The sequence below is a fragment of the Hevea brasiliensis genome, chromosome 13, assembly GCF_030052815.1.
Source record: "Hevea brasiliensis isolate MT/VB/25A 57/8 chromosome 13, ASM3005281v1, whole genome shotgun sequence".
NCBI lineage: Eukaryota > Viridiplantae > Streptophyta > Magnoliopsida > Malpighiales > Euphorbiaceae > Hevea > Hevea brasiliensis.
Window position 1 is genome coordinate 64,285,044 of NC_079505.1, and position 12,859 is coordinate 64,297,902.

A 12,859-nucleotide genomic window follows, 5' to 3' on the forward strand; every position below is an offset into this window, starting at 1 on the left:
TCCAGGTGTCAGAATTTGCATAAGTAAACCCGAACTCCAAATTGCTCTTTTTGCCTAATGCTGGGTTTAGAATAAAATTTATAAAATATTCGTGGATAGACAAAAAATTGTAATTCATTTTGCAATAGTATAATAGCATTATTAAGAACTACGGGGCATGTTTATAGAATTTTTGAAGTTGGTCTAGATGGCTTTTGCAAAATGCTAGTTTTAAGCTTTATAGCTGAATTGCCTGGTTATATAAGTTTTGTCTTATTTGGTTGGCCCAAGAGGGGCTACGTGATGTTGTTGGAATGTGGGCCTAAGGCATTTGGTTTTAGAAGTGTTGTTTGAATTACTTTACAGGTTCGATAGGTCCTAGGTACGGAATAAACTCTATCGGATTTTCGCTATAAATTATCATATCTTTGACTCTTTAAATTCTTATTTTGTGTCAATACTAATAAATTCATAATATAATTGTTTAGGTAATTAGAGTTAACCTTCTTCTTCCGTCCAACCGCCGCAGTAATATCTGGTGGATTTATGAGTAGATATTTATTTTTTTTATAATTTTAGTGTTATTATATATTCAAGACATGCCTATGCATTCACTTATAAATATATATATGTAGTTAAATATTATGTACACCTTGTATTACATTTTTATTTGATGAAATTATTATGGATGTGGCCTTAAGATAATTTGGAGCTCTCTGTGTGTATCGGCGTGTGTGTGGTGTAATTATGGATATGGGTAGAACCGGTAGTTACTGCTGGAGCTTGACTCATTGGGACCCAATCCTTATATGTGAATAAGTCAGTGTGAATACGACTTTAAGTTGATTTTGCTGACTCCCTCATTTAGATTATTAAAAGAAAATCCGAGTTGAGTTGATCTCGCTGGCAAGTATTGGAAGTAAGAGAGCTGTATAGGGGATTAACTCCCATATGTGTGTGTGTATAGGGATGGCAACGGGTCAGGTTTTTGCAGGTGCTCGATCTGACCGAACCCTAATAGGATGGGTTTGGGTATTATATAATCGGGTTCGGGATAGGTTCGGGTTTGAAAAATAATACCCGTGACGGGTTTTGGTCGAGTTTGAGTTTTATATATTGGGTATCCGTTACCCGAACTCGTTTACATAAATACTTAATTAAAATATATATTTTTATAATAATATTTATAAATTTTTATATATTTTATTTTATATAAAATAAAATTTAAATATTTTATGAAATTATTAAATTTTTAAAATATAAATTATTAATTAAAATAATTTTTTATACAAAATATTAATTAAAATATATAAAATTAAACGGGTTCGAGTTTTTTTCGGGTAATAATAAACGGGTTTGGGTAGTTAAGAATAAATTTTAAACGGGTTTGGGATCGGTTTGAGTTTTGATAATATTAATCGGGTTCGGGTTCGGGTAGGGTGATTTTTTCACGTATACCTTACCCGTTGCCATCCCTATGTGTGTGTGTGTGTGTGTGTGTGTGTGTGTGTGTGTCTATATATATATATATATTAATGTGACACACGGGTGTGTGAGTGCTCAAAACTATCTTTTGTGCGAAAATTATTTGAATTATTTTGAAATATATGTGTATGTTACATTTTCGTACATAGGAATGTATTAGGTTTAAATAGTTATAGAAATTATATTTAAAATCAATATCTTACTCTATGAGTCGAACGCTCACCTCTGCTCAACTATTTTTCTTCAGGTGACCGGTAGTCTTTTTGTGAATAACCTGTTTCCTTTCTCGCAGGTTTACCAGCAATAGTTTATTTGTATTTCATTTTCCTTGATTCATATTCTAGAATTTTGTATATACCCATAGTGTATTAACCTTTTATGGGATTGTAATAACTTAATCATTTGGGTGTTGTAAACTTATTATGTGAATATACTTGGATGTATGAGATGGGTATTTCCTTGGATAAAATTGGATTATTTACCAGGTCGAGGATTGTGAGGGTGAGCTGAGCTCCCCAAAATTGTGTTATTTTGTGATTACAGATCGTATGAGTTAATACTCCTCGTTGGATAGTCTAATTTATGACCAGACTTTATCCGTTTATTTTTTTGAAATTGGACTATATTTAGGGGCTTTATGTTTGAGCTAGAAATCGGGTTGTGACACTATTCGTCTAAAAAATATATTTTATCTTTTATTATTAATATTTAAAAATTTATATAAATTTTTATATATAGTTCATTAAATGTTATTATTATTCATCTAAAAAATATCCTTTATTATTAATTTATTCTATTTTTTATTTTGTAAATTTAAATTTTAACATAATAATTATTTAGTAAAATTTTATTTTAAGTTTTAGGTAATATTTATTAAATACATGATATTATAAATAGGATAATTGTTTAATGAATAATATTAATTTTTTTAAATTATAAAAGAAGATTTTTTTTTTTTTAATTTCTATAAGATATAGAAGGACCAGATTCCAATCACAGTCTATTGAATCGAGAGATGGAGTTTCAAAAAAAAAAAAAAAACTATTGAATCGAGAGACAACAATGAAACAAGATAAATTATATTATTTTTCTCCTTAATTCTAACAAATACATAAAATATATTAATAAATTTTAGTTAAATAATATTAAACGTTTTTAATACTGTAAAATTAGTATAAAATTTAAAATTTTCACTAAAGTGAAATTAAATAAATAAATAAAAGAATATTATACCTTTCTAGTTAATTATTAATGATAGGGGTGTACGGCCCTGATTCGGTTTGGGATTTGCATAACAATTGGAATCAAACTAAAATTTTGGTACGATTTCAGTTCAGTTCATCATTGTTTTGATTCTAGTTTGATTCAATTTTTGATTCTTCAGTTTTGGTTCGATTTGTTACGATTCCAGTTTAATTTTCAGTTTTTGAAATAATTTTATATAATTATTTCATTAAAAAAATCATATTTAAATTAGTGGTAGCATCCCATGTGGCAAGGGAAAATAATCTACGGCTAGAGGCGGGGCCTCGTTTGAGACCTTGACTAAATGGGGAGCAGGAATGAACCGAATCATATATTGAAATGAGAGAAACTAATCACTAGAGGCGCCTTTTGGTAGAATGGCCTGGAGAGCTGGAAAAACTCCGGGGTTAAGCGTGCTCGCTTGAGAGAAATCCTAGGATGAGTGACCTCCTGAGAAGTTCTCCATTTCACCTATGGGACAAAATCGTGAGGCTCAGGATGGGGTTGGCCAAAGCGAACAATTCCTCTAGTGGTTGGAGCAGAGGTGTTACAGATGGTATCAGAGCGGGACCCCCTCTAGTAGATGTATGGTTCAGGGACGAACTAGGCGAAAGCTGGTAGGCCTGTAACATCCCGTGCGGTAAGGGGAAATAATCTACGGCTAGAGGCAGGGTCTTGCTTTAGACCTTGACCAAATGGGAGATAGGAATGAACCGAATCATACATTGAAATGGGGGAAACTAATCACTAGAGGGTCTTTTAGTAGAATGACCTAGAGAGTTGGAAGAACTCCGGGGTTAAGCGTAAATTCTAGGATGGGTGACCTCTTTGGAAGTTTTCAATTCCACATATGGGACAAAACCGTGAGTGGGGTGGGCCAAAGTGGACAATTCCTCTGGTGATTGGAGCAGGAGCGTTACATTAGTATTTAAGTTTTAAATTAAATTAATACATAATATATCTTTTAATTATTTCTACATATATAATTTTTAACTATAAAATGTATATATAATTTAGGATTAAATATATTATATAATATAATAGTATAAGTATATTATATAATATATATTTTAACTATTTATTAATTATATGACACTTAACTATAAAATATCAATATAATTATGAATTTATACACACACACAAATATATATATATATATATATATATATATATATATATATATATATATATATATATATATATATATATACTTTTAAAAAAATACATATATAAATTTAATTTTTAATTTAGTTTTCGATATTATTTTAATTTAATTTTGATATAGTTCTGATTTAATTTTTAGTGAAAAATTAAAACCGAAAGGTATACAAATGCATTGAGCAAATAGTAATTAGTTGAATTTTCGAGCTATCATTCCATAAATTTATCTGAAAATTATTATCTATTTGCAATAATGTTACGGTGACAACTATTACGTTTGAATATTTTGTGGTATCATTTGATAGAATTTGTTGATAATAATTTAATAAATTTATTTTTTTCGAAGCATAATAGTTGAGATAATTGTGATTCTGAAATTTTTTTCATTTAATTAATTTGTAATGATAATTTTAAAATAAATAATGAAAATAAAATATTTAAGTGAAAAAAAAAATTTAAAATCTTTACATGTAATTTTAATTTTATTAATTTGAGTTTCAAAGTTTGGTATTGAATTTAAATTTTAGCAATTAACCATTTTCATTAAAAATTGTTTAAATTTAGTTGAATTTTTTATACAATAAAATATTTTTATTAAAAATAAAGAAATTATTATTAAAATAAAAATTTTCTAAAACAATCAAAGCTTCAGGTTAGCAATTTTATGTACTTCTACATATTAAATGATCTAAATGCACACATAACATTAAAATCGATATTAAAATTTGAAACCCTAATTGCAAACACCATCAATTTTTCGAGAATAATAATGAATAGGATATTCTTAAAAATTGCCTTATTTATATTCAAATTCAATTATTGTTCTTAACATCTAAGTTTAAACTTGATTGTTATTACATAAATAATACTCAAACTTATTTAATTTTATATATTTTAATTAATAATCTATATAAAATATATTTCTATGAATAAAAATTTTAATAATATTGTAAAACAATTAAATTATATTTAAAATACCATATATAAAATTTTATAAATGATATTATAAATATATATATATATATATATATTATATTTAATTCATTATTTTTATAAGGATCTCGAATATATAAAATCTAAACCCAATATAACTGCTAATTTTCAAATTTAAATCCATCTTAAACTTTATTATATAAGTATCTTAACTATCTTAATGAGGCTCAGCAAGGTTGAAAATGAAAAAATGTATGTGGTTAGAGAGCTGGTTGAAAGACCTAGCTTTTCTTGTTTCTTTATAAATTACTAGTTTTGATGTCAACGTAAACTAGTGATTAAAATTTTTTATATAATTTTATTTTAAATATTTTATATAATATAATATAATCACACACATATATATGTATATATTATTTTTAATAATTAATTAAATTTAATTATTTATTAATATGACTATATTTTACATCTAATTAAAGTTGATTCAAAAAAATTATAAGAAAATAAAATTAATTAATTATATTACTTTAGTCAATTAAAATATTATAAATAAAATAAATAAAATATAATTTTTAATTTACATTATTTTAGTGATTAAAATATCATAAATAAAATACCGCAAATATGGTATGAGAATATGAATATTTTAATTTTTTCAATTAAAATTTATTATTTATTAAAAGTTATTAGTAAAATAATTTTAGTTTTTTTAAAATTATTATAATCCATTTAAAATAGGTATTGTGATGTAAAAAATATGTATTTTATTGCTTGACTTTATATTATTGCAATAAAAATTTTAGAATTAACAATTTTTTTTGTAATAACTTTGTTGTATTTTTATAAATAATAAAAATAATGAAGGCTGTTTTCAGAAATCTCAATGTTCCCTTTTTAAATTTTTTTTCAACTTCTTACCATTATAATCAATTTTTTTAATATTTAAGAATTTTAATTTGATTTTAAATATTTATTATTTTTAATTAATAATGAAAATTAAAATAAATTAATTGTCAAAATTATGACTAAAAGATAAATCAACAATTAAAATTACATCACATTAAATAATTTAAATCAATTTTGACTATAGGTTAAGAAAAAACTTTTAAAACCATGCTAAATTGTTAAAAAAGAGATAGCTATAATTATAAAAATTTGAAAAAAATATTTTAAATATTAAGCTTTTAAATTGCATATTATCATTTACTAATAATAAAATTATTTATGAATTAAAATTTTTATTTATATAAGTATTTTTTGAAATAAAATCTTATAATAAGACAAGGATTTTAATATGATAATTATTATTTATTATAAATTAAAAAATTATAAAATAATTTGATTATTTCATAAATTCTTTCATTATATTTATTAATTAATTATTAAAAAAATACAACACTATAAGTAAAAAGTTAGATTAATGATTGAATAAATTTTTATTATTTATTAATTTATATTAATGTAAAAATTAAAAAATATATATTTTTTATTTAAACAAAAAGAATATATATTAAATATATTTATAAAAGTTAAATTATATAATTTAAAAATACATTGTTATAATTATATATCATATATTAATTTTATTCCTTAATATAACTCTAAATACTTATATATTTACATAACTAAACAAGGTTAAAAGATAAAATATATATATATATATATATATATCAAAACCTTTATGTTAATTATTAATTTTATAAAAACTTTTATTTATATCAATTTAATCATAAATTTTTTAAAATTTAATAATAAATTTAATTAAAAATAATTAACTTATCAATTGGCAAAAATAATTCAAAATTTTTTATTTATTATCAATTTTAACTGCTCCTCTTAGTTTTATTAATATATTCAATAGTTTTAGTATTTTTATTAATTTTAACAAATTTCATGTTGATAAAAAATAATATATTTAATATTATTATATAAATTTTTAATTTTTATCTCTCATTCTTTCTACTTATACTTTCAATTTATATATTTCCTATCATTTTATTTTAAATTTAAGGAAAAAGAAAAAAGAAAAAAAACCAAATATTTAAAAATAAAACATGAACAAAAAATAAAATTAAAATAAATGTAATTATAATTTTTAAAACGATAGGTAAATTAATTAAAATATTATTCTTTCATCAAATTGAGAATAATTACTGAAATTGATGTGAGAATAAAAAGATTGGTTGATATTAATAATGTATGCAAATATTTGAATTACTTTGGTCAATTAAATAATTTTATTAGGCTAATTATAAAAATTAAAATTAATGTCAAAATTTGAAATTAAATTGATAAAATTAAAAGGTTTGATCAAAATTGAAGAAATTTATACAGGTTTTGATTTTTGTAGCCATTTAGCCATTAAATAATAATATAAAATTTAAATAAATAGATAAAAATTTAAAACGAATAAGCATTTAAATTTCATATTATGATTTTTATTACATTTTAATATAAAATTAAAATTTATTTTTATTTTAAGCAATTAATTATTCAAATAAAGTCTAAATAATTTTTATGAATAGTGTTTTTTTTAAAATTTTTAATATGTTTATAAATTATAATATTTTATTAGTGTAAAGAATAAAATTAATTTGAAAATAGAACTAATTAATAAAAGATTTCTAAGCACTTTTTCTTTTTCTATAAAATTTTAGTTAATTTTATTAAAATTGTAAAATTATTATTATTTTTTCTATTTGCCTAAATTTGTCAAAATTGAAATGTAATTATAATAATTTCATTAAAATTTTCAATAAAAATTATTTTTTAATTTATTATATTAAACAAGAATTTGAAAATATAAAATTATTTATTTTTATTATTAATAAAAATGAGATAAATAAAATATGTTTATATATAAAAATAAATTTTAAGTTTGATTAAAGTTATATTTTATCGATATAAATAATTAAAAAATATTTTACATTTATGACTAGTAAATGTGATTCATCAACTTCAATTGTATTAAAAATTCAAATTCTAGATTTTAATACGTAATTAATGCTAAATTTTTTTTATTAACTATTTAATTTTTAATAATAATTTTATAATAATGTGAAAGATATTTTTATTCCTCCAAAAATTCTCCTCTATACAATAAATAAATAAATATATATATATATATATATAATTAAAATAGATTAAATAATTTTTAATGAATTAATGAAACTTATAAAATTATAATTATAAAATTATTATATTAAAATTACAATGATTAGAATTATTATTAAAATAATATCAAAATTTTAATTTAAATTAATTATTATAATATTAAAAAATAAATTATTAAATATTTAATAATAAATATTTCATTACAAAAAAATTATTAATTACGTTATAATGTATTATAGAATTAATATCATAAATGTTTTCCTAATTAGAGGCAGAAACCCTTTTTTATCCTTCTCAATCGCATCTCATAAATTGCTCAAGGCTAGACCCAATGTCACGAATCACCGCCTGTACCCCATATCCATGTCACCGGTAGCAAACCTTAGCTCATCTTCGTTGCGGTACTCAATGTGCAGACTCGTTCCTTCTCACTCGGTGACATCTCCATCAACAATCGTCCATCATTTCTACTTGTTTCGCAGTGACCCATCCTATCACCATGCTCATTCCCATTTGTGGTTTACCTTGAGTGATATATTGTTCAGAGCACATCAAATCTACAGTTGTATATTATTTATAGATATTTATTATATGAATTTGTTATTTACACCGTTAACTTTATATATATATAATTTTTATTTAACATTAATATTAATTTATTTACTTAATGTCATTAAAAATTAAATAAAAAAAGATACAGAGAAATGATAAAATTGATAATAAAAATAATATTATCCTAATCAAGTTATATTCCCTGTAGCATTACTCTTTATTTGTATGTAAAGGGGAACACATGCATACTCTTTTTTTTTTTTTTTTTTTTTTTTTTTTTAACATTTGCATACTTTTTACTAGAATCACTATAAAGTAGACATATATAGATGTTCAATATTTACCTAGCCTACTTGATCAGACTTTACCTAGCCTACTTGATCAGACTTAAGGCATATTATTAATTTGGTGACCCAAACCCGAGTCTCTACTCTCTTTCTAGTCATCAATTTCTTCACCTCAGCTGTTAACTAAGCACAAACCAAAGCCTGCAAGGCTGTAACCTCTTGTAGGTTGATCAATTGAAAAGCAGAAGCAGCTGCTGTATATCCTTTTATCAAACATTATGAGAAGTCATAAAATAGCCTCTGGAAAGCTGCCATGTGATCGGTCTGCAAACATATGGGCAATAGCAGACTTCCATCACTGGAAGGACATGAAATTACGTGTGCTTTACCTTCGCAAGGGTTCGCAGCCCTCACTATTGTTGGCTGGCCCCACCCAAAATCAGCATCATAAAATGGCATTCGCGTCCAGCTAGTAATCTTCAGATTTGGACACTGGCTCGTCTTTGGGCCCTGTGTGACTTTCGTCAGATCGCCCACTCCTTCCAAGAAATCAATAGCTGATCTCAGATACTTATCATCCATCTTCTTTATTGCCTTGTGAACTCTTTCCACCGTCTCCATTAATGACTCTGCTCGCAGTTCTCCGCATAAAGCAATAGGTGTAGCAAAGAACACCACATTCCCAAAAAACCCAGGTGGAAGTGGGGGACTAAATCTGGACCTACCATCAATTGACATGTATAATTTGGTTGCTTGATCATCTGATAAACCACGTGCTTTGCACGCGCAACGCCATATATGTGCAGTTAGGACCTCATAAGTACTATACTTGTTCTTCGCCTTATCCTTGAGGATGTGGAGTTGGTCAGGTCTGAGCTTAAGGATTTCGAAAGAATTGGGTTTAGATTCACGTGGTTGGTTTTCTGGGTTTTGGTCAGAGATGTTAATAGTGGGTGGAGAATCGTATTCTATGTGGTGGAATGTGGGGAGGGGTGGCTGGCGGTGGCGGAGGATGGTCCTGTCAATGAAGGGAGGAGTGCTAATGGAAAGGCCGCGTGCGGTATCGGCCCAGGAGTTGATGAAATGGATGGCGGATATACCATCAGCTAACGTGTGATGCAACCCAACGCCAAGACACACTCCACCGCATTCAAATTTGGTCACCTGGCAGTAGAAAGAATTGTTTACTAATTGTTTGGATGAAAGGAAAATGAATGCGGAGAAGGATTTTAAATTACGCTGCTTAATTAAATCAACTTTTTTGGTTTTCATTTATTGGAGTACAAGTAAAAAAACAAATGTACATTTGTACAAATTAAATAAAATTATCAAATATTCATAAAAAAGCTAATTAAAATGAATAATCCAATAAGCGTACTGGGAATAACACCTTTAAATTAAAATTTGAAGTTTATAATTTTTTTTTGTTAATGAAAAAAATTTCATGCTTTATGTTTAAAATTCGTTTCCTTTGAATTTAAATTTTGAACAAATTATTATTTTAAATTTTTTATTTATTTTATTTAAATTTTATTGAGATTTAAATTTATATTTTTTTTCTCAACATCCCAAAAAAGTATTTGATCCAAAAACAAATTATAACGTTAAATGCATGAATCCAAATGCAATATAACAGAAAAGAATATATATATATATATATATATATATATATATATATATATATATATATATATATATATATATATATATATATATATAAGTTTAACTTTAAAAATAATTTTGTAAGAATATGTCATCTAGATTAATAAGAATATTTAAAATTTAAAGATTAAAATATAATATAAGATAAAATTTATAAAAAAATTAACTATTATAATTTAATGAAATTACACTTCTAACCTTAATAAAAGCCCTGTGACAAAGACACATTAAAGGGGTAAAAATCTCAGTTGAGAATAAAATCCTTGTTTCTCCTCACATATTATCTTTCGTATCATCAAGGCAATAAAACCTAATAGTTATCCATGTAGATATTGCCGCAAAGAATTTAATCCCAAAATTTTTTCCCATTCAAATATTAAGATTAAAATTGTCGATCAAAGTAACTTCGTTGATTTTATTTCATTTTTAAGGCGTTAAAAATAGAGAAATCTCAAGTTCAAATTTCTTCAACTACATGTTCTATGATCATTCAAATTTACCAAAAAAGAAGAGAGATAGCTATCTAACTCATCAATTGTTATTCTGTCATACTTATTTTAGCAAAATATTTAAATCAGTGAATCAGATATTTTTTTTTAAATTTATTTTTTTATCAATTAATTTTCATCAGAACTCAATATTGTAACATACCATATATATATATATATATATATATATATATATATATATATATATATATATATATATATATATATATATTCTTTTGTGGTTTATATAAAACAAATTTAAAAAATTATGAACAATTTTACTACGAAATAAAATAATTTAATCTCAGGGATTGAATTTGTGTTCTTAAAAACAATTAAGCTTACCTGTAGAACAAGTAGTGGAAAAGAAGATATCCCACTTGAATAGTCGACTTCAGGAACGAGTTGTCGCCGTACATGACTGGGCATGAAGTCACCTACTTCATTATTCATGGAAGAATCTGCTTCAGCTTCTGCAAACAAAACTCCTTCTTTATTACAGTTGATTTCAATTCTGCCATTATCATCACTTCCCAGTCTTCCTGCTACAGGGTAAAATGGAACAAGAACTTTGCTTAAAGCCTCTTTAAGCACTTCGGGTTCGAAGAAATTAGAAGAACCATTTGGCTTGTATAGGTATGCTGAAGGTAAATGCGTTCTTCCTTGCATGAGGTCTAAGTTAGAGAGCCATAAACGCTCACTGGGAGTATCTTGCATTGGGTACACCATAGTTGTCTCCTTTGTAATGATCTTCATCTTCACCTGCAAGTAATCTTTGTCAAATATTGTAGAGGCATGGATATGATTATTTGCTCTTCTTTAAAACGAAAGGATAGACTAACAATTTGCTCTTCTTTAAAACGAAAGGATAGACTAACATACCTTATGATTGCAGAGACAAATGTCGTTAGATGTGGTGAGAATGGGGTTGATATGACTGTCTTTTATAGACCATGAAGCTGGAAAAAATAATAACCCAATCAAATATATCCCTCCCTTGTATAAAATTATAATTTATAAAGAAATAGGTAAAAAAAGGAAGGCTAGGTTTTTTCAGCTCGGTCTCTCTCACCACACACATATCTTTCATAAAAAACTAGAGTTGTGGCAAATAGGTGTCCAGTAAGATATTTTAGGGTATTTGATTTAAATTTTTTTTAAAATTTGACAATTCATTAATAAAAATAGTAAGATAAATATAATATATTATTCTTATAAAAGAAAAAAAATATAAATATAGATAATTAAAATATTCTATTCAAAGATGATCTGGAGAGGGTAGAATAACCTTTCGAATAGTAACTGGTCCTTTTTAATTTTAAACGACTAAAGAAAGCTTTCGTAATACTGTCATTTCGGAAATTTGTTGCTTTCATGGCCCACAGAAGATATGAAACCACCAATCGTCAATTGAGGAATAGGCCGCACTATCAAACTCCATTGATAGAAAAACATTACCTATATTTGAGTTTCCAACAAAAAGCAATCAATGATTCACGCTGTATTTCGAATTGCTAAATATTTCATTCAAATATTAAAAAAAAAAAAAAACAAAATCCCTCTAAGGGAAGAAAAACAAAACCCGAATAATGAGTAGAAACAGGGTCCAATATTGGGGAGAGAACCTCAGATATATTCTTAAAGAATATAAATTTAACGAGAGAAATTCAAATATATTCTAAACAGATATAAATATGAGAAATATTAAAAAATAAAAAAAAGAAAATCAATCTAAGAATAGCTCTCGGTGAAAAATTCATCGGTATTGCCAAAATAGAAATTTGAAAGAGAAAAGAAAAACGTGAAAGAAGAGAGGAGGAGAAGAGAGGAGGATGGGTCACAAGATGTTGATTAGTTGCCATAAAAAAATACTTTAATTAGATTGAAAATTAATGTATTAGATATCTGAAACTTCAACATGTTTATATAAATAGTGAATTAAATGTAAAATAT

At 25.1% G+C, this 12,859-nt stretch overlaps 1 protein-coding gene across 1 annotated transcript; it reads right to left on the minus strand.

The window, feature by feature from the left end:
- Nucleotides 1-8,838: 8,838 nt before the first annotated feature.
- Nucleotides 8,839-11,962, minus strand: LOC110651820 (shikimate O-hydroxycinnamoyltransferase). The gene is made up of 3 exons (XM_058132060.1): nt 11,789-11,962; nt 11,252-11,668; nt 8,839-9,920 (listed from the first exon to the last, which is right to left on the minus strand). Exons 2-3 carry the CDS (start codon nt 11,660-11,662, stop codon nt 9,033-9,035), a joined length of 1,299 nt encoding a protein of 432 aa, XP_057988043.1. The 5' UTR covers nt 11,663-11,668; nt 11,789-11,962; the 3' UTR covers nt 8,839-9,032.
- Between the last annotated feature and the right edge of the window lie 897 nt (nt 11,963-12,859).

Bases quoted from the DNA above. Each gene is read 5' to 3' on its own strand.
- LOC110651820 (XM_058132060.1), bottom strand. From the start codon at position 11,662: ATGAAGATCATTACAAAGGAGACAACTATGGTGTACCCAATGCAAGAT. The intron at 9,921-11,251 runs GTAAGCTTAATT...TTCTACTGCCAG, and splicing joins TTCCACTACTTGTTCTACAG to GTGACCAAATTTGAATGCGG.